Here is a 23,471-nt window from a genome sequence, read left to right as displayed (position 1 = left end):
GGAGAATGAGATTTAGAAACCAAGATCTGGGGGCTAGGTGTGTTTGTTGCTACTGAGGTGTAATTGCTTTTAGTTATTGTGGCAGACAGAACTGACAATTATATGTATACACACACGCTTCTCTTCTATATTTATTTCTGTATCCATTTCCATATATATTAAAGACCAAGAGTTCACACGGATACCTTTGATTCCAATCAAATGCTACAGAATTTGTTCTAGCCTTTCTTCTTATTTTTAAGTCTTTTCTCAGAAAGTGAGAAAATTGGTTTCTCAACCACAATATATTTACTTAGTTATTCAACACTATGTGTGTGTGTGTGTGTATAAGGATTACAGTATATATTTATACATAGTTATAGATATGTTATAGTATATATTTATAGTATATTATATACTATATACTATATTTATACTGTATTATATACACACAGAGTTTCAGAATTGCTAACTTAACACCCTATGAAAAAGATGTACTAACTTATAATATTTGCTTAGCATTCTTTTTTTTTTAACCTTAACCTTACAGAATACAATAAGTACTGTTTTCCAAGTTTACTTATGTTAGTTCTTTTAGTTCTCAATCCTTTCAGTGCAATTGTTCATTTGTAATACTTTTAGGTTCATTTGTTGCTATTTGTATTTCATTTTGGGTTCTGCCCACATCATGGTTTATTTAAAGTAAGTACTCATTTATTTCATATTACTTCGAAGAGATCTTCCCTTTTCTTCTTTTTTTAAAAATATTTTATTTTTAAAATTTTAGCCTATGTATGTATTTATTTATTTTGAGACTGGGTTACGAGACTGGCTAATTTTTGTGTTTTTGGTAGAGATGGGGTTTCACCATGTTGCCAAGGCTGGTCTCGAACTCCTGGGCTTAAGTGATCAACCCATCTTGGCCTTCCAAAGTGCTGAGATTACAGGCGTGAGTCACTGCATCTGGCCAAGATCGCCCTTATTCTTTTTGTACCACTGTATACTACTTATTTTGTAGACTGTGCATTGTTTATTCAATTACTGTCCCAACAATGGGCATCAAGATTGTTTCCAATATTTTACAATTATAAACTGCCGTAATGACTATGCTAGTGTATAGCATTATTATTTTTTTAATTTAGATAAAAAACACATCTACCACCTTATTTGTGTCCATACCAGCTCCTATTCAGTTGTTTAGAAACTTCTGCATATAAAAATACTAGTCAGTATTACTGTATGATAGTTGTTATGCATGTTATTCTATTTTCCTAGAACATTTCAGTCACTTTCTACTCTTACCTAAAACCTAACTGGTAAATCTTAAGTGCATTGATTAATAAATCTCTGGTATTATCATAATCTACTCATAAAATCATCCTATGATATTTTTACTACCACCTCCCCCAAAGTATAATGTCCTTAAGATATGAAATTCTGCAGTAAAATGGAACAAAAAGAAAAGCTTTTCAAAAATGTTACTGAAACTTCACTTGATGTAATATGCAAAAGTGTGATGGGGTTGTTCTCAGGTTAAATGGGCACTCATGGATGCACTGTAACTTGACTGATTTGAGGACAGGAAATTGAACCTAAAATAAGGAAATTCTGACTGCTAAAGGAATTGAGGTCACTCAATACATTCATTTTCTCTGTAACAAAAGGACTACACATACCACTAATGCACTTGGCATTTTGATTTATTAAATATATATGTTAACTGAAATCTGCCACCCATTTGTAATCAGTATAGCTAAAATTACTCATCTGAAACCTGTGAAGGCTGAAGTAAAAAAGTAAATTTTAAAAGGCTTAAGTGAAGTCCAGTCAATCAAAACTTGATTTGAGCTTACTGCTGAGGTCTACGGAACATATTACATGACTGCAACCATTAGAAGTCTCACCAGACACACCTGACTCTTCTCCTTTTTCAGGTGCTCACGTGCTTCTGTAGTGGTCTGTTTCTTCTGTTTCAGCCTTCTGTGAGGCATCACAGAAAGGAAGGAACAAATATTTAAATTATGGAAAATGAATGCGGTAAGAATAGGAATGACTCTAAAACAGTAGAAACAAATAAGCCTAATTATAGCATTTGAGAAACAGGGTGTGTACGTTTTCTCTGGCTGCTATAACAAATTACCACAAATACAATGGCTTAAAACAACACACTATTTGTTATCTTACTATCTTCTAGCTTACAAGTCAGACACACGTCTCTGCAGGCTAAAATCAAGATGTCAGCAGGGCTAAGTGCCTTCCTGGAGACTTGAGGGAAGAATCCATTTCCCTATCTTTTCCAGCTTCTAAAAACTGCCTTTGGTTCATGACTTCCTTCTTCTGTCTGCAAACCCAGCAACACCGCACCTCTTTGACCATTCTCCTTCTGTCTCTCTTCTGCCTCCCTCTTCCATTCTGAGTGATTATTATACATTCGGCCCCCTCAGATAATCCAGGATAATACTCCTGTTTTAAGGTCAGCTGACTGGCAACCATAATTCCCTCTTTGCCATGTAAGGTATCGTATTTGCAGGGATTATTCTGCTTATCAGGAAAATTATTTCATTTCTCTGGAACTCCTGTTTTTATTGTAGTAGAATTCTTAAAATATTTAATGAGAAGCCATAATTTCAGTTTCGAGACCCCAAAATGAAACAGTATTTATTTGTGCCTTTTGAAAGGAGCTACGTGCTTTCCTACTAATTTCTTCCTCTTTATTTCCCAGATTTTGAATTTATACCTGTTTATTTTTAAAGTTCCTGGGTCTTAAGGTAGGTTTGTTCCAGGGAAGGATAGAGAAAAATCTAAGGTCATTTATTGAGAACAGAAGAAAAATTTGTAAAGAATTGAACTGTAGCTGAGGTATACCAATAATGATGAATAGACTTTTTTTTTTTAAGGTAATGATTTTGTTTCATAGGGTATTCTTAAGTGAAGAATTTATGTAGACATATTCACAGAGCCCTGTTCTGTTTTCTTGATCAGGGAACCAATATATTTTAAGGAAGTTTCATCTGTACATTGCCTGTATTCTGGTGATGTTTTGTAAGCTTGTTTAAAGTCGGTCACTCTTACCACATCTGGCCATTTGAGTTTTACAGAGAGTTACAGTCACAGTCTCATCCTATTTTCCAGAAAGATTTTTTAAATTTAATTTTTATGTATTTTGGGAATACAGATGCAGATTTTTTACATGTGTATATTGTGTAGTGGTGAAATCTAGGCTTTTAGCATACCCATCACCTGAATAGTGATCATTGTACCTATTGGTAAATTCTCAACCCTCACCTCCTTCCCATCCTCCCACCTTTTGTAGTCTCCAATGGCTGTTATTCCACTCTGTATGTCCAGCTGTACCCGTTGTTTAGCTCCCACTTATAAGTGAGAGCATGTGGTATGTGACTTTATGTTTCTGAGTTATTTCACTTATAATAATACCCTCTAGTTCCATGTTGCTGCAAAAGACATGAGCTCATTCTTTTTTTATAACTGAGTAGTATTCCATGGTGTATACGTATTTCCGACACTTCCAGAAACAGTTTTGTAGCAATACTATACCTGAAATCTCTCAGGGTAGGAATTTTGGGGTGTCACAATGATAGTGGGAGATAGGAACACTGCATTAGAAGTTACTGGGGATGAGTGTTAGTCTGAATTTATTTATTTTCACTAAATAGGTTTTGGTTACCTACCAGTTAGTAATTTTAAATAAGATAATGACATTTTTTTAACCCTTCCTAAATGGAGAAGTTGTTCCATTATTCTTTTAAATCTGGAAAATGTTCATATTTAATTATTATATCCCTTCCATTGTTTCTGTGCGCCTTTTCTAGAACTTCTAATAATTGGCTGTTATATCTCTGTTGAGACTTTTTAAATTTTCTCTTTGTTTTCATTTATTTTTTAAACTTTTATTCTTTTACCTTTTTTGGCCTTTTTTTTTTTTTTTTTTGAGAGATTTCATAGAGCTTATTTTTAAACCAGGCAATCACTTAACCCTTTATGGAAATTTCAAATATATTCACTGTTATTTTCTTTTTCTCTTTAAGTAACCATCTTACTGGGCGTTAAGTGGTATTTTATTGTGCTTTTGATTTGCTTATTCTCAAATGAGGTTGAACTTTTTTGTGTGTTTATTGTATATTTGTATATCTTTAGAGAAATGTTTTTTCAAGTCCTTTGCCCATTTAACCGGGCTGTTTGTGTTTTTGTTGTTGAATTGTAAGAGTTTCTTGGTACTAGATTCTTATCAAATGTGTGAATTGCAAATATTTTCTCCCATTCTGTAGGCTTCTTGATAATGTCCTTTGATATACAAGTTTTTAATTTTTATGAAGTCCAATTTTTATCTATTTTTGTTGTTGTCATTGCTTATGCTCTTAATGTCATATTGAAGAATTCATTGCCAGTCCAAAGTAAAAGTCACAAAGATTTATCCTTATGTTTTTGTTTTGTTTGTTTTTTAAAAAAGACGGGGTTTTGCTATGTTGCCCAGGCTGGTCTTGAACTCCTGGACTCAAGCAATCCACCTGCCTTGGCCTCCCAAAGTGCTAGAATTACAGAGTGAGCCACCACACCCAGCCTCTTTTTTTTTTTTCTTTCTGAGCGTTACATGATTTTAGTTCTTAGATTTAGGCCATTGGTCCATTTTGTGTTTTTGTATATGGTGTGAGGTAATGATCTGACTTAATTCTTTTGCCATCGGTTGACAGTTTTTTTCTTTTACCACTTTAAAAGTGCCATTTGAGACCAGGCGCAGTGGCGCATGCCTGTAATCCCAGCACTTTGGGAGGCTGCAGTGGGTGGATCACCTGAGGTCAGGAGTTTGAGACCAGCTTGGCCAGCATGGCGAATCCTCATATCTACTAAAAATACAAAAATTAGCCAGGCATGGTGGTGGGCACCTGTAATTCAAGCTACTTGGGATGCTGAGGCAGGAGAATTGCTTTAACCAGGGAGGTGGCCATTGCAATGAGTGGAGATCGCGCCACTGCACTCCAGCCTGGGCAACAGAAGTGAAACTCTGTCTCTTAAATAAATAAATAAGTAAATACCGTCTGTAGCCAGGTGCCATGTCTCATGCCTATAATCTTAGTTCTTTGGGAAGCTGAGGTGGGCAGATTGCTTGAACTGAATGAGAATGAAAATATATTTTATCAAAATTTGTACAATGTAACTAAGGCAGTGCTTAGAAGGAAATTTACAGTGATGAATACTTGCATTGGAAAAGAAGGGTCTCAAATTGATAATCAAAGCTTGTACCTTAAGAAACTAGTAAAAAATCAAATTAATTCCAAATCAAGTAGAAGGAAGGAAATAATAAGGAAAACAGAGATTAATGGAATTAAAAGCCCAAAAGTAATTGAAAAAAAGCAATGAAATTGAAAGGTGGTCTTTGAAAAGATCAATAAAATTGATAAACATTTAGCAAGACTGGCAGAAGCATAGTGAAAGATTGCAGGGTTGAAGGAAAAAGGTACTGCTACAGACTCCACAGAATTAAAAATATAATGAGAGAAAACTATGAGAAACTCTTAAGCGCATACATTTTTACTACTTGAGTGGACCAATTTCTTAAAAGCACAAACTATTAAACTTCACTCAAGTTGAAATAGATAATTTGAATAGCCCTGTAACCATTAAAGAATTTACTCTGTGGAAAAAAAAAAATTCCAAAAAAGATCTTGTCCACATGGTTTCACTGGCCAATTTTACCAAACAATTAATGAAGAAATAACAATAATTCTACATAGACTTTTCCAAAAAGTAGAAGAAAAAGGAAAGATATCCCCTATTTATTTTACAAATCTAGCAATAACCTCATACTAAAACCGGACAAACACATTATATGAAAAGGAAACTATAGGCCAATATCCCTCATTAAGATCGTAGTGCGTGCTTGTAATTTTATGTGGCTTCAGTAGCCATTTCAAATGCAGATTTCGCTTTCTAGTGCCAGAGGCAGAGGCAGGCCATAGTCACCCTTGACACGGTTTCCATTTCTATACTACACCCAAATGGCCAGAGGTAAGAATTGAGAGGCATGACTCCTGCCTAGCAGACAGCTTTCTCTTTCCTGCAGCTTGCATTAAATGGACCATTCATTTATTATATTTGCTGATGAACTTAAAGTGACCACACCCTATTTCCCAATAATACTAGTTGCCAAACTCTCTTTTTCTCTCTACCAGCCCGTGCTCTGCATGTGGCCTCAAGGCATTCACTGTACGCTTCAGGGTCTGTAAGTACTTAAAAAGTCTTAAATTTTCACATTGTATTTGTTTCATTGAAGCCTTGCCTACAATCTGACCCGTAACTGCAATGCCTGCCCTGAAGGGACCCATGCAAGTGAATACCCTGTGAGCACTCTTTTGTCTGGGTCCCTGGTGGCTGCTGGTAACGGTAGCCCCCAGCCTGTGTTGACAGAGAAACTTGAAGAGTTTTATTCAAAATAAAGATAATCTTAAAAGTCTTCACATAATGTCAGCATATTGAAACTAACGTGTAAAAACAAAACAAAACAAAAATATAGCGTTAGCAAATTGAAACCAACATGTAAAACAATGAAACAAAACAAAAACAAAACACTATTTGCCAAATGGGCTTATCCTAGGAATGCAGGGTTGAAAATCGATCAGTATAATCTATCATGTTAACAGTTTTATGGGAAAACAAATCCTAACAATTGGTGGAGAAAAGAAATTTCATTTAGCAAAATATAACATCAATTAATGACCTTTGCCAAACTAATAGAAAAGAATTTGACATCTTCAAAAAACCTACAGCTAACATTATGTTAATACTTAATGAAGAAAGATTAAATGCTTTTCTCCTAAATTCGAGAACAAGACAAATATGTCCATTCTCACCACTCTTATTCAATGTAGTTCATGAAGTTCAGCCAGTGTAATAAGCCAAGAGAAAGAAAGAAAAGGGATTTTTATTTTCAGATGGCATTCTCTGCATGGAAGACTCAACATAGTTAAGATGTCAGTTCTTCCTAAATTTGTAAAGACTTAATGCATTTTTTTTTCATCAAAACCCTAGAAATAAATTTTTGTAGATATAGACAGGCTTATTCTAAAATTTATATAAAAAAGCAAGGGAACTAGAGTCGCTTACACAATTTTGAAAAATAAGAATAAAGTGGCAAGAATTACTCTAACTGATATAAAGACTTAATAATTACAGTAATCAAGAGAGTGTGGTATTGGCAGAAGCATAGACACATAGATCAATGGAACAGAATAGAGAACCCTGAAGTAGACCTACACAGGTATGCCCAAGTGAGTTTTGAAAAATTTTTTTTTTTTTTTTTTGAGACAGTCTCGCTCTGTCACCCAGGCTGGAGTGCAGTGGTGCGATCTCGGCTCACTGCAAGCTCCGCCTCCTGGGTTCATGCCATTCTCCTGTCTCTGCCTTCCGAGTAGCTGGGACTACAGGCGCCAGCCACCACGCCTGGCCAATTTTTTGTATTTTTAGTAGAGATGGGGTTTCACCGTGTTAGCCAGGATGGTTTCAATCTCCTGACCTCATGATCCGCCCGCCTCGGCCTCCCAAAGTGCTGGGATTACAGGCGTGAGCCACCACGCCCAGCCTGAAAAATGTTGAGAGGCAGTTTTAACAAATAGTACTGAAACAATTGGATATCCATAGGTAAAACAAAGTAAAACAAAATAAATCTCAAACTAAACCTCTCACCACCTATTAAAATTAATTCAAAATGGATCATTGATCGTATAAAATGTGAACTATGAAACTTGAAAAGAAATATAGAAGAAAATCATTAGGAACTAGGGCTAAGCGCAGAGTTCTTTGATATTAAAAACATAATCCATAAGAAAGAAATTGACAAATTGATCCTCATTAAAATTAAAAATGTTTACATTGCAGAAAACTCTATTAAGAGGATGAAAACAAGCTACAGAGTGGGAGAAAAACTTTGCAAACCACATATCTGACAAAGTTCTCATATCCAAAATATCTAACAAACTCTCAAGTTGAACAATACAAAATACCAGCAATTTAATTAGAAAAGGAGTAAAAGACTTTTGACATTTCACCAAAGAGGAGATATGGATGGGAAATAAGGACATGGAAAGACATTCATCATAATTAACCCTTAGGAAATTGCAAATTAAAATCACATTCTATACACCTATAGAATGACCAATATAAAGAACTGTGATAATACCAAATGCTAGTGAAAATGCCAAGAAACAACATTTCATGTATTTCTGGTGGAAATTAAAATAGTTCAGCTGGATAAAATATATATAAATGCTCCAAGCTAAATAAATTGGGCTGGAGAAAGCCTCTTTGTGCTCTAGAAGATAACAAATGGGAGACAATTTGTCTTTGTTCAGAGTATGGAAAATAATTCAGAAGTTACTGATTTAGAGAGGGAATACACCTTGAATTCATTTCTAAACCAACGGTCTTTGAAAATAGGGTTGCCATCTTGACTTTCTGGACCAGATCACGAGGGAGTAAGACTAGCTTTAAATTTAACATTCATTACCTGGGTTGCTCTGTAGCCAGATGCTAAAGGGTCACATCCTGTGGGCACACAAGGAGCCACCTCTGTTCTGATTTCATTAAACTCCCCTGAAATCCACAGGATACACACGGGGCTCCATTCCTTGATCCTCAGTATCAAATGACTGTAATTTCACCATGCCAACCCCTTTGAAACAAACTTAACCCCTCCAGTTTCTTTTGTTGATGGGGAAGCAGGTTGGAGTATTCTCAGCTTACTAACAAGGTTGTTTAAGGAGTCTTCTTAGTCCTTTGACCTATTACTCCCATTTTCTTGATTTTAAGTGTGGTTTAATATTGACAGGATTAGTTATGCAAATACTTAAAACTGAGTGGACAGGAAGCAATCAGATGCCACTGGGACAAACTGGATGTGGAGCTCAAGCTGCTTGATTTTGTTTCACACTAAATGAAATTAGTGCTTGTTTAGGACAAACCTCGTGGGCCACCACAGTTGAGCATGTTTGTCCAGTCAGCTATTGAACTACTAAATATGTGTTCTGTTCCAATTGAATCATTGTCCTCAAAAGGCAATTTTTTTAAAAGTTTAACTTAAAAAAACAGGATTCCTATAAGTAATAAATGAGTTTAGCAATGTTGTAAGATATAAAGTCAATGCACACAATTCTTATTTCTCTGTATCATCAATGACTAGTTATAAACTTGAGTAAATATAACAACGTTGTTTATAACATCTATAAAAACACTTATGTATAAATCTAACAAAGTCTATACTGAAGAGTATAGGGAGCTTATGAAAGAAATTAAAGAAGATCTAGATAAAATATGACCTACATAAATACATAAAGTAATGTGGTGTTCATGGACTGGAAGGCTTAGTGTAGTGAAGACATTACTCAATCCCAAAGTGATGAAATACTAATCAAAATCCCAGCAGGAGTACCAATCTATTTTGTTGGAAAAAGCAGAACAAAGCTGGAGGAATTGTACTAACCCATTTTAAAGCTACAGCAATCAGGACACTGTAACATTGGCAAAGAGACAGTCAGTTAAACCAGTGGAACATAATAGAGACTCCAGAAAAGAAATGGAACCACATAAAGATGGCCTGTGGATCTTTGACAAAGATTTAAAAGAAACTCAGTGGAGAAATCTTTCAACAAATGTTGTTGGAACCATTTGATCGTTCATATATTAAAAAACAAAAATTGAACTTTGACTAAAATTTTACGGCTTATACAAAAATTATTCCAAAATGAACCTTTGATGTAATTGTGAATTGTAAAACTGTAAGAAAACATTTTAAAATACTATGGCCTGGAGATTAGGGGAAAAGTTATTAGAAATTATGCCAAAAGCATGATCCATAAAAAATTAACTGGATTACATTAAATTAAAAACCTTTGTTCTACCAAAGATACTGTCAAGAAACAATAAAAAGTTAAATTACAGACTAGGAGAAAATATTTGTGACTCACGTATCTGTCAAAAGACTTTTATCCAGAATGTATAAAGAACTCTTAAAAGTCAACAATAAGTAAGTAGACAACCCAAATCAAAAAATGTATAAGAGACCTGAATAGATACTTTACCAAAAAGGATATGAGTGGCACATAAACATGTAAAACTTTGTTCAACATCATTAGCAAATTCAGGCCATGCTGAGACACCATTGCACACCTATTAGAAGAGCTAAAATAAAGATTACTGACAGTAATTAAGGGCTGTTGAGGATGCGGAGCAACTAGAAGTCTCATTCATTGCTGATTGATATGTGAAATGTTACAACAACTCTGGAAAATGACCTAGCAGTTTCTTAAGAAGTAAACAAACACTCACTGTATCATCTAGCAGTCCTACTCCTGGGTATTTACCATACAGAAATGAGAACTTATATTCACACAAAAACTTGTACATGCATGCTTATGATAACTTCATGTATAGTAGCTAAAAACTAGAAAGAATCGAAATATCCTTCAGTTAGTAAATTGATACACAAACCGTACATTTGTAATGGAATACTACTCAGCAGTAAAAAGAAACCAGTGAACCTTAAAGGCATTATGCTGAGTGAATGAAGTCATTCTCAAAATGTTGCATGCTATATGTTTCCATTTATTTGATATTCTTGAAAGACAAAACTATGGGGATGGAGAACAGATCAGCGTTTGACAGAGGTTATGGATGGGAGGAGGGTGTAACTATAACTGGATAGTATGAGGGACTTCTTCGAGGGTGAAGAAACTGTTCTGCATCCTAATTGCGTTGGTGTTTACACATCTATTTGTGCTTTAAAATTTATAAACTGTATAGCCCCCAAAATTAATTTTATAGTATAATTAAACTAATGATGGTGTCATTTGTTAGAAACATTTATAGTGAAGGAGAAATGTGTGAAGGAAGCACCAACCCACCATCTCACTGTTCATTCTATTTGAATAGAAGTGTGTTCTCAAAGTCCAAGGAAGTTCTATGGTAAACCTGCTCATATGTGCTCAGAGTTTTAATTCCAGTCAGTCTTGTGGGAAGCCTCTGGAAGCCAGGGAATATACACATTTGGGTTTTCATTGTCATACTCCCAATTAATGATTGCATTTTAATGGTCTACTAAGGGGAACAGGTCTATATGGATGTTGGCTCCCAATAAGTGCAGGACTGCCAGTTAGAGAAAGAGGCTGCCACAACAAACAGGGAATAGAAACTCCTTCCCACATTAACCAATTTCCGCACTACATGGTTTCCTCTTTTCCTGTAAAAATGCAGTTTCTACCCTGTGCAGATGATTTCTAAGCTGGTGAAGAAAAGTTAGAGTAAGTTAATTTTTCTTTCTCCCGTTACCTGAACCCTTACTCTAATTCTAGTGATATCTGTGATGTCACTCCTCTCAAAATCTGATGTTAAACATAGACCTCCCCAAAAGATGGGCAAGGGAAGAATTGCCTAAAGCAGATGTTAGAATTCAGTAATCTTACTCTACGGTGTTTTGTCAAACTTACTGTTCAACATCTTCTGGTTGTCATCTATTTGGTAACGACTCCCACAATTCAAACCTCTTTACTTAACTCTAGACCGCTATATTCAGTTGTCATTTGAATTTGTCTTCTAAAAGATGCAGCATGCACATCAAAATAGTTGGGTTTCAAAACTATGTATTCTTTTACATTCTTCCAGATCTGGCCTTACTTTTTAGTTTTGCTTCTGTTATTGTTTTATCTATTTAATCTTTTCCAGCTTTATTGAGGTTGACTTTCCTTTTTTTTGTTTTGCTTCCATCATTTGTTTTATTTATTTGTTTAATCTTTTCCAGCTTTGTTGGGGTTGGCCTTCCTTTTTTATGCTTTATTTCAGTTAATAAGCATCATACATTTGTTTCTCAAGCCAGGAACTAAGGAGTCATCCATGGCTTCTTGCTTACTTCTCAGTTAACTTTCATCCTATAGAGTCTAACTCCTCAGTATGTTTCATAACTGCTGCTTATTTGTTCTCACTGACACTGATTAATATCAGGCCACTGTCATATGCCACATGGATTCTGCAATAGCGACAAAGCTGGTTTTCTGTCTGACTTAAATCCATTCTATACACTGCAGCCAGAATAATACTTCCCTAGTGCAAATCTCAATTTGTCACTTTTTAAAACTCTTTCGTTTTGTTTACCTGGGCATATCCTGTACCCAGATTAGTGCTTTGCATATATTAGTAGTGTTATTTGTAAATTACTGAGAATATGTTTTCTGGATCAATGCCTAGCCCCCCAAATTGACTGGCTGCCAAGAATGATGGTACCACACATATACCAAAAGTGTTTGAAAAGACTTAACTCACAAAATGAGACTTTCTGGGGAGAACAGGGCAGTCACCCACACTGGCTCACAATGGTTTACATGGAGGGGAGGGGCGGGTGGCACTGATATTTGTCGTGGTTAGTGAATGAGCTGGGTTGAAGGTTCCCACATGCAGGTTGGTTTTGTGTGATTAGAACTTCCCAGTGGTGCCAGGACTTAATACAATATGAAGTTTTACTTACTATAAAAGCCCTATGTCCTTTTTACATAAAGGAAAAATTTATTATTACAGAAAAGTAAAAAAAAAATATATAAAAAACGTAAGTATGTGCTTATGTTCTCACGTATTGGAAGATTGTAATTGTCCTTCAGTTTATCACCTGCCAGATATTTGAATGTATTTTTCAGCGTTAAAATTGTAGTCATATTGTGCATATGTAATCTGCTTCTTTTCTTCTCCCTCATTTTACAGAGTGGATTTTTATCTAATGAGATGAATGTTTGAAACATCATAAATAAGGATTTATTTATATATGGATAGTTTTCTTCTTTTCCTCTCTCTCCCTCCGTTTTTTTACCTCTCTTCCTTCCTTCCTTCTTTCCTTTCGTGTTCCTCTTCCCCCTTCCTTTTCAACTGGGCTTTTTTAGTAACTTCGTAGAGTGACATTATTATTCGGTCACCTTTACATTAATTAGAGTAGACTCACTCCCATTCTTTGAGGCTATATGTTTTAACCATTCATTATAAAATGAAAGGTACAGAAAATCACATAAAACGTAGGATTTAGTTGGTTATTAAAAGTTTGGCATCTTTTTAACAGTGGTAACAGTTCTCCTTTTACTGATTCAGTGCTGCTTCGCAGGCCCTGCTCTGGACTTACAGCACAATGCTATATTGCTTTGGATTCTTTGCCGTGGCCTTAATTGTCAGATCTGGCCCAGGGTACCCAACACTGTCTTGTTTCACACATACTCAGACATACATACACAAACAGCCAAATGTTTCTTGAGAGGGTATGATTTTGGGGCGAATAAAGTTACTTATATCATAATGCTTATTGTGATAAATGAGAAAACATAGGTACTCTAAACCAAACAAGAATAAAACTCTCATTTCTTCTATTTATTTCATTTTATTATGTTTATTTATTTATATTTTTTGAGACAGAGTCTCCCTCTGTCACCTGGGCTGGAGTGCAGTAGTGCGATCTCGGCTCACTGCAACCTCCACCGCCCGGGTTCAAGCAATTCTCCTGCCTCAGCCTCCCCAGTAGCTGGAATTACAGGTGCCTGCCACAACGCCTGGCTAAGTTTTGTATTTTTAATAGAGATGGAGTTTCACCATGTTGGCCAGGGTGGTCTTGAATTCCTGACCTCAGGTGATCTGCCTACTGTGGCCTCCCAAAGTGCTGGGATTACAGGGATGAGCCACCGTGCCCGGCCTATTTATTTAAAGAAAAAAATGTGGTTTTTTTTGTAGAGATGGGATCTCCCTATGTTGCCTAGGCTGGTCTCAAACTCCTGGGCTCAAGCAGTCCTCCTGCCTCAACCTCCCAAAGTGCTAAGAATACAGGCATTAACCACATTAGCCACTTTGGAAATATGAGATTTCCAAAAGTTAATTTGTGTTTTGGTTTCTTTCCAACTATTTTCTATGTATATTACAGTGTTTTTATTTTCATAAAATGGGTAATTCTGTACATGCTGTTTTAGATAACTGCTGCTTGCTTTTTTTTTAAACAGTTAACATCTAGTTCATTAACAAAGAACTATGTTCAAATGGGGGAAAACATTTGTGAAGAAGCATGAGGAACATTTTGGAATTAATGTATATGTTTGTTGTCTTGATTTCGATGGTGTTTCCATACCATGGCTATAACGTCAACATTTATCAGTTTAGTTTTTTCGACTTTTATTTAAGTTAACTTTTATTAAGTTTAGGGATATGTGTGCCGGACATGCAGGTTTCTTACACATGTAAACGTGTGCCATGGTGGTTTGTTGCACAGATCATTCTATCATCCAGGTATTAAGCCCAGCATCCATTAGTTTTTCTTCCTGACCCAGTCCCTCCACCCACCCTCTGCCCTCTGCTAGGCCCCAGGGCATGTTGTTCCCTGCAGTGTGTCCATGTGTTCCCATCATTCAGCTCCCACATGTAAGTGAGAACATGCGGTGTTTGGTTTTCTGTTCCTGCGTTAGTTTGATGAGGATAATGTCCGCCAGCTCTAACCATATCCCTGCAAAGTACTTGTTCCATTTTGTGGTTGCATTGTATTCCATGGTGTATATGTACCACAGTTTATTTATCTGGTCTGTCATTGATGGGAATTTAGGTTGATTCCATGTCTCTGCTACTGTGAATAGTGCTGCAATGAACATATGCACGCATGTATCCTTATATAATAGAATTATTTATATTTCTTCAAGTATATATCCAGCAATGAGATTGCTGGGTCAAATGGCATGTCTGCCCCTAGGTCTTTGAGGAATCACCACACCATCTACCACAATGGTTGAACTAATTTATACTTCCACCAACAGTGTAAAAGTGTTCCTTTTTCTCCACAGCCATGCCAGCATCTGTTGCTTTTTGACTTTTCAATAATAGCCATTCTGACTGGTGTGAGATGGTATCTCATTTTGGTTTTTATTTGCATTTCTCTAAGGATCATTGATGTTGAGCTTTTTCTTCATGTTTGTTGGCCGCATGTATGTCTTCTTTTGAGAAGTGTCTGTTCATGTCCTTTGCCCATGTTTTATTGGGATTGTTTGCTTTTTTTCTAATAAATTTGCTTAAGTTTCTTGTAGAGTCTAGTGATTAGACCTTTGTCAGATGGATAGATTGCAAACATTTTTCTCCCATTTCATAGGTTGTCTGTTCACCCTTGTGATAGTTTCCTTTGCTGTGCAGAAGCTCTTAATTAGATCCCATTTGTCAATTTTTGCTTTTGCTGTAATGCTTTTGGCATTCTCATCATGAAATATTTGTCCGTGCCTAAATCTTTATCTGAATGATATTGCCTAGATTTTCTTCTAAGTTTTTTATAGTTTTGGGTTTTACATTTAAGTCTTTAATCCATCGTGACTTAACTTTTGTGTATGGTGTAAGGAAGGAGTCCAGTTTCAATTTTCTGTGTATGACCAGCCAGTTCTTCTAGCACCATTTATTAAATAGGATGTCCTTTCTCTATTGCTTGTTTCTGTGAGGTTTGTTGAAGATTATGTGGTTATAGGTGTGCAGTCTTATTTCTGAGTTCTCTATTCTGCTCCATTGGTCTATGTATCTATTCTTACACCAGTACCATGCTGTTTTGGTTACTGTAGCCTTGTATATAAAGTGAGGTAGCATGATGCCAGCAGAATATGGGTGCTCCTGTATTGGGTGCCTATATATTTAATTCTTTTTGCTTAGGATTGTCTTGGCTGTTTGGGCTCTTTTTTTGTTCCATATGAATTTTAAAATAGTTTTTTTCTAATTCTGTGAAGAATGTCAATGGTAGTTACGGTCTCTTTTTTGGTTCCATATGAATTTTAAAATAGTTTTTTTCTAATTCTGTGAAGAATGTCAATGGTAGTTTAATGGGAATAGCATTGAATCTGTAAATTTGCTTCGGCAGTATGGCCATTTTCATGATATTGATTTTTCCCATCCATGAGCATGGAATGGTTTTCCATTTGTTTGTTTCCTCTCTGATTTTGTTGAGCAGTGGTTTGTAGTTCTCCTTGAAGAGGTTCTTTACTTCCATCATTAGCTGTATTAATACGTAGGTATTCTATTCTTTTTGCGGCAATTTATGAATGGGAGTTCATTCATGATTTGGCTCCCAGCTTGCCTGTTGTTGGTGTTTAGGAATGCTAGCCATTTTTGCACATTGATTTTGTATCCTGAGACTTTGCTGAAGTTGCTTATCAGCTTAAGAAGCTTTGGGGCTGAGATGATGGGGTTTTCTAAATATATAATTATGTCATCTGCAAACAAAGACAGTTTGACTTCTTCTCTTCCCATTTGAATACCTTTTATTTCTTTCTCTTGACTGATTGCCCTGGCCAGAACTTTCAATACTACGTTGAATAGGAGTGGTGAGAGAGGGCATCCTTCTCTCGTGCCGATTTTCAAGGGGAATGCCTCCCAGCTTTTGCCCTTTCAATATGATATTGGTTGTGGGTTGTCATATATGGCTCTTATTATTTTGAGGTATGTTCCTTCACTACCTAGTTTATTGAGTGTTTTTAACATGAAGAGATGTTGAATTTTGTCAAGGGTCTTTTCTGTATCTCTTGAGATAGTCATGTGGTTTTTGTCTTTAGTTTTGTTTATGTGATGAATCACATTTATTGATTTGCATATGTTGAAACAGGCCCTGCATCCCAGGCATGAAGTCTACTTGATCATGGTGGACAAGCTTTTTGATGTGCTGCTGCATTCTGTTTGCCAGTATTTTGTTAAAGATCTTTGCATCTATGTTCATCAAGGATATTGGCCTAAAGTTTTCCTTTTTTGTTATATTTCTGCCAGATTTTGGTGTCAGGATGATGGTGACCTCATAGAACGAGTTAGGGAGGAGTCCCTCCTTTTTAATTTTTTTGAATAGTTGAAGTAGAACTGATAGCAGCTCTTCTTTGTGTACCTCTGATAGAATTCAGATGTGAATCTATCTGGTCTTGGGCTTTGTTTTTGGTTGGTGGGATGTTTATTACTGGCTCAATTTTAGAACTCGTTATTGGTCTGTTCAGGGAATCAGTTTCTTCCTGGTTCAGTCTTGGGAGGCTTGTTGGGGTGATCAGACCCAATAACAGGTCGTTGGGATGATGAAGTCCAGTGGAGTCAAAGGGATGAGACAAAGATAGTTTGAGAGAGGAAGTGGGACCAGGGGTCTATTGTGAGTGTGGAGGCTGTGAAGGCCCCGATCTTGGGAGCCCATGGTATTTATTGGTGCTCAAACAAAGAAACAGGTGGTGAGGATGTGGGGGTTGAAAGGAAATGGTGTATTAAGTGAACGAGAAACATATGGCTACTTGAGATAATGGGAGTGCTAGAAGCAAGGAGCCAGCAAGTCCAGCAGACTTGCAAGCCCTGCCTCAGCTTCTCTCCCAACTACTCAACTTTTCTCCCAAAAAGGGTGTATGCGTCCAGGAATTTATCTGTTTCTTCTAGATTTTCTAGTTTATGTGCATAGAGGTATTTATAGTATTCTCTGATGATTGTTTCTATTTCTGTGGGGTCAGTGGTGATATTCCCCTTATCATTTCTGATTATGTTTATTTGATTCTTCTGTCTTTTCTTCTTATTAGTCTAGCTAGTTGTCTATTAACTTTTTCAAAAAACTGTTCCTGGATTCGTTGATTTTTTTTTTTTTTTGGAAGGGATTTCTGTGTCTCCATCTTCTTCAGTTTAGCTCTGATCTTGGTTATTTCTTGTGTTTTGCTCACTTTGGGGTTGGTTTGCTCTTTGTTCTCTAGTCCTTTTAGTTGTGATGTTAGGTTGTTAACTTGAGATCTTTTTAGCTTTTTGATGTGGGCATTTAGTGCTATAAATTTCCCTCTTAACACTGCTTTAACTGCATCCCAGAGATTGTGGTATGTTTTCTTTTTGTTCTCCTTACTTTCAAAGAACTTCTTGATTTCTGCCTTACTCTCATTATTTTCTCAAGAGTCATTCAGGAGAAGGTTGTTCAATTTTCATGTAGTTGTGTAGTTTTGAGTGAATTTCTCAATCTTGAGTTCTAATTTGGTTGCACTATGGTCCGAGACACTGTTATGATTTCAGTTCTTTTGCATTTGCTGAGGAGCATTTTACTTTTGATTATGTGATCAATTTTAGAGTAAGTGCCCTGTGGCCATGAGAAGAATGCACATTCTGTTGTTTTTGGGTGGAGAGTCCTGTATATATCTATCAGGTCTACTTGATCCAGATCTGAGTGCAGGTCCTGAATATCTTTGTTAATTTTCTGTCTCAATGATCTTTCTAATATTGTCACTGGGGTGTTAATGTCTCCCACTGTTATTGTGTGGGAGTCTGCATCTCTTTGTAGGTCTCTAAAAACTTGCTTTCTGAATCTGGGTACTCCTATTTTGGCTGCATATATATTTAGGATAGTTAGGTCTTCTTGTTGAATTGAACCTTTTACCATTATGTAATGCCCTTCTGTGTCTTTTTTGATCTTTCTTGGTTTAAAGTCTATTTTGTCAGAAACCAGGAGTGAAACTTCTACTTTTTTATGTTTTTCCATTTGCTTGGTAAATATTCCTCCCTCCCTTTATTTTGAGCCTATGTGTGTCTCTGTATGCAAGATGGGTCTTTTGAAGACAGCATACCAGTGGATTTTGGCTAATTATTTAGATTGCCATTCTGTGTCTTTTAATTGGGGCATTTAGCCCATTTACATTTAAGGTTAGTATTGTGTGTAAATTTGATCTTGTCATCATGATGCTAGCTGGTTATTTTGCAGACTTGTTTATGTGGTTGCTTCACCGTGTTACTTGTTTGTGTACTTCAGTGTGCTTTTGTAGTGGCTGGTAATGGTTTTTCCTTTCTATATTTAGTGTTTCCTTCAGGAGCTCTTGCAAAGCAGACTCCTTTGCTTATGAAGCTTAGTTTGGCTGGATATGAAATTCTGGGTTGGAAATTATTTTCTTTAAGAATGTTGTCTATTGTTCCCCAACCTCTTCCTGGCTTGTAGGGTTTCCATTGAGAGGTCTGCTATTAGTCTGATTGGCTTTCCTTTGTGGGTGACCTGGTCTTTCTCTCTGGCTGCCCTTAACATTTTTTTTTTTTCATTTTGACCTTGAGAATCTGATGATTATGTGTCTTGGGGTTGATCTTCTCATAGAATATCTTATTGGGGTTCTCTGCAGTTCCTGAATTTGAATGTTGGCCTGTCTTGCTACCTGGGGGAAGTTCTTCTGGATGATATCCTGAAGTATGTTTCCCAAGTTGGTTCCATTCTCCCCATCTCTTTCAGGTATCCCAATCAGTTATAGGTTTGGTCTCTTTACATAATTGCATATTTTTCAGAGATTTTTTTCATTTATTTTCATTCTTTTTTCTCTAATTTTGTCTGCTTGTTTTATTTCAGCAAGATGGTCGTTAAGCTCTGAGATTCTTTCCTCTGCTTGGTCTGTTGTGCTATTGATACTGGTGATTACATTGGGAAGTTCTCATGTTGTGATTTTCAGCTCCATCAGGTCAGTTATGTTCCTCTCTCAACTGGCTATTTTGACTATCAACTTCTGTGGTGTTTTATCATTCGGAGCTTCTTTGCATTAGGTTACAACATGCTCCTTTAGCTCAGCAAAGTTTGTTGTTACTCACCTTCTGAAGCCTACTGTGTCAGTTCAGCCATCTCATCCTCAGCCCAGTTCTGTGCCCTTGCTGGAGAGGTGTTGTGGTCATTTGCAGGAGATGAGGCACTCTGGCCTTTTGAGTTTTCAGCGTTTTTGCACTGATTCTTTCTCATATTTGTGGGCTTATCTACTTTCGATCTTTGAGGTTGCTGACCTTTGAATGGGATTTTTGTGGGGTCTTTTTTGTTGATGTTTTTATTGCTGTTGTTTTCTGTTTGTTTTCCTTTTAACAGTCAGGCTACTCCTCCAAAGGGCTGCTGGGGTTTGCTGGCATTCCTCTTCAGACCCTAGTTGCCTCAGTTTTTTTCTTACCTGGAGGTATCACCAGTGAAGGCTATGAAACAGCAAAGATGGCAACCTGATCCTTCCTCTGGAAACTCCATTCCAGGGGTTACTGACCTGTTGGCAGCCTGAAGGATGCACCTGTAGGAGGTGGCTGGAGACCCTGTTGGGTGGTCTCATCCATTCGGGAGAAACAGGATCAGGGACCTACTTAAAGAAGCAGTCTGGCTGCTTTTTGGTAGCACAACTGTGCTGCATTGTGGGGGACCCTTCCTTGTTTGGACTATCTGGACTCTCCGGAGCCAGCAGACTGGATCAGCTGAGTTGACCAGACGGCAGAGATGGTGGCTGCCCCTGTTCCTGGAAACTCAGTCCTTCTCAGGCAGACTCTGGCCTGTCATTGCTGGCTGGCTGGAATTCCAAGTCAGTGGGTCTTAACTTGTAAGGTGCCGTGCAAGTGGGGCCTGCAGAATGACGCTGCTTGGATCCTTGGATTCAGCCACACTCCTAGTGGTATGTAGGGACAGATCTGCCTTGCTGGGAATCCCAGGGGTGGAATATGCAAAACTCTTGCATCTCTGTGTGTGCCCGAACTGCTGCCCTACCTGGATGCCACACTGCTCTGTGTATTGGTGACGTGGTCTTATGAGAGGATCTCCTGTTCTGCTGGTTGCAAAGACCTGTGGGAGAAGTGTGGTTTCCCCAGGTGGGATTGCACAATCACTCACCACTTCCCTTGGCTGAGGTTGGGAGTTCCTTTGGCTCCACATGGGTCCCAGGTGGACTGTTGCCCCACCCTGCTTTTCTTCATTCTCTGTGGGTGAAACTATTTGTCTAGTCAGTCCCAATGCGAGAACCTGGATATTTCAGTTGAAGGTGGTGAATTCACTCGCTGCTTTCATTCCTCTCCATGAGTGCCATAGACTATAGCTGCTTCTAATTGGCCATCTTGGCACTCTCTCCTGTTTGCTTTAAATGTGTACAGTTTAATTGCATGTCAAACATTCTGCAAGAGTTTTTTAAAATGAAAAAAAAAATTTCCAGAGATTTTGTTTTTCAGATAATTTTTCTAGTTACTTTTGGAGGGGCCAACACAAAATTGAACATATTTGCATGGAACACCCAACATAGGAAACAGTTTTAATTTTATTCATATTGTCTGTAATAAAGTAGATATTTCCCTTCTATAAGCGTTTTTTATGACCATGATGTCTCAGTCTTTTAAAAGTTTGTTGGACTTTTGATCTTTTTACTTGTGTATACTAAGGAAAGGTCTTATGATATTTGGATTCATTCTTGGATTGTAAGGACTCACCAGTGGGCTATAGGTCAAACTGAGTTTATTACCTTGACCTTAGTTTTTGTTTATTCAGTTCTTTAGGCTTCAGCACAATAGTCTTTGAAAATAAAACACTTCTTTTCTAAGAAGTGATAATAGCTGCTAAGATTGCAAATAAAAGCCAGCAGGGACTGCGTATGCCAGTTTGAATAGTCTAGTCCTATCATAGAAAAAGAATAAATTGAGTCCAGCCAAGGAGGTGACAGAGTGCTTAATGGTAGCAGGAGGTAGGTTTGGCACAGTAAAGGAAATGGAATAACCACATTATTAAAGACTTATTTTATTATTTATGTAAGTGGTCCCATCCCTGGAAATAATAAAACATAGCCTCTCACCTCTTATACCAATTATGAATAACTTTTGGGTGATTCTTTACTATTTTTGATTCTTCAATATGTTACCAGGGAAGATGTTAAAAACATGGACTTAAAGTTTTTTAATATGTAAATAAAAATCTGTTGGGGAGGAAGACTAGGAGGGAGGAAGACTAGGAGAAGGATGTTAGAAATAGCTTAAACTAGTTGAATCTATTGTTATTAAAAAAAATTTAAAACCTGTTTTATTCTATTCTTTCAGTGCAGATAATGAGCAAATTCAGTATATCATATAGTTCAATTTCTAAAAATAATGGTTGTACATATCCTTAGAGCTAGATTATAGTATATTTTTTATTGCTTTTGTTCACAGGATATTTTGAATAATCTTGAATCATGTGACCTTGAGGATGATGATCTTATGCTTGATGTGGATCTGCCTGAGGATGCACCTCTTGAAAATGGTAAGTTGAAACAATATTGAACCTTCAGAGGTATATACTTGAGCTACTTGACTGTAGCCAATTTGATATTTGTTGCTTGCAGACTTCTTAATCTTAATGGAGCCTTTCAGACTGAGAATCAGTCTTAAGTGATATAAAATAGGTTCATTTGCAAACTAACTTAAATATTTAAAACCTGATTTTGTAAGTCTTAGATATAATTGTCTATGATCCAATAACATTTTATACCATAAAGTAAGTTGCAGATAAGAGTTGTCTTTTCTTTTTCTGTGTATGTACCCAGTTTTTCCTCCCTTTATCTCGTATTGATTTTAGGAAGAAATGTATTTACAGAAACATACCATCTGACTTGTGAAACACTATAATATCTTAATTTGATAAATATTTTATAAAGATTAATTCTGGAAAGTGATGACCTTCTGAATGGATCATTCTGTACATTTTACTCCCAATTCTAGTCTGTCTTTCTCTCTAGATCCCAGTAACTGCTGGGGTGAGGCTTTAGATAATCCATATGGGAGAGGGGACTTAGGTTCTTTTTGTTCCAATGACATAGCACTTGTAGGATTTTTTTATCTTAAGGACTGTTGGAGAATCAGAAACCAGCATGAAAAAGCCCTGGGGGCAAAGGTTGAAATGGGGATACTCCTGGGGAGAGGGCTGCCCTTAGGAATCTGAGAATTTCCTGTCAATCAACATTTGCCTGGTCCCAAGGCCTCTATGGGCTAGAAATAAAGTAAAAATGGTGAGTGGGATCCTTTTATCCATAGTGCTAGAAAAATGCAAGGAATATTTCAGAGAGGTGAGGTATCTGTCCTAATGCTTCACTGGGGTGTTAGTAGCCTGCTTTACTGCTTTTTTTACTTCTGTTTGTCATACTGGTGAGGCTTTTATTTTTCCTGCCGGAATGCTGTATGGCATTCTCAAAATCTCAGTTGCTTTCAAAATAAACATTTATTTTTCTCATTTATGGATCTAAGGATTAGCTGGGAAGCTGAGGCTATCGGACTGGCTTGAGGTCTATTCCATATTTCTTCATTTTGAGATGAGGACCACTTTGGGGCAGGTTGTTCTCGTGACAGCAGAAATGCAACAGGATGAGCAGAAACATGCATATTATGTCTCTTAAAGTCTTAGCTAAGAGCTAGCACTTTTTTTTTTTAGAATAACAAAAAATATTTTACTAAAACATAAGATTTACAAAAGTTTCCAGATAAGCCATACCAAATGGTCACAAGATTTTTTGAAGTGGGGAATCTACACTTGACAGCAAAGTCACAGTGTTATTAGTGAGGGTTTGATAGTTGTTTAGTGTTCCCATTTTAGTTCAAACAATCCAAGCTTGTCCATCTGCATTGTCTAAATAAGGTTAGATTTGGTTAGAAAGCGTATTCTAAAGAACTGCTTAGCTGCTTTTAACCAATGCAATTAGATCACCAAAAAAAGGGAGAAAGGAGCCCATAAA

General features: G+C 36.8%; 1 protein-coding gene across 3 annotated transcripts in view; it reads left to right on the top strand.

The window, feature by feature from the left end:
* Nucleotides 1–23,471, top strand: part of CCSER2 (coiled-coil serine-rich protein 2) — a 143,431-nt gene that overhangs the window by 32,639 nt on the left and 87,321 nt on the right. For 2 of the 3 annotated variants that reach the window (XM_011985769.1, XM_011985788.1), the window contains exon 3: nucleotides 21,916–22,006. The exons of the other annotated variant lie outside the window; for it this stretch is intronic. In XM_011985769.1, the coding sequence (XP_011841159.1) occupies nucleotides 21,916–22,006 (91 nt within the window). The remainder of the gene's footprint in view (nucleotides 1–21,915; nucleotides 22,007–23,471) is intronic. 3 annotated transcript variants of the gene reach the window in all.

This window comes from Mandrillus leucophaeus, unplaced genomic scaffold, assembly GCF_000951045.1.
Source record: "Mandrillus leucophaeus isolate KB7577 unplaced genomic scaffold, Mleu.le_1.0 Scaffold1075, whole genome shotgun sequence".
NCBI classification, from domain to species: Eukaryota; Metazoa; Chordata; class Mammalia; order Primates; family Cercopithecidae; genus Mandrillus; species Mandrillus leucophaeus.
This window is presented reverse-complemented; position numbering and strand designations above follow the sequence as displayed.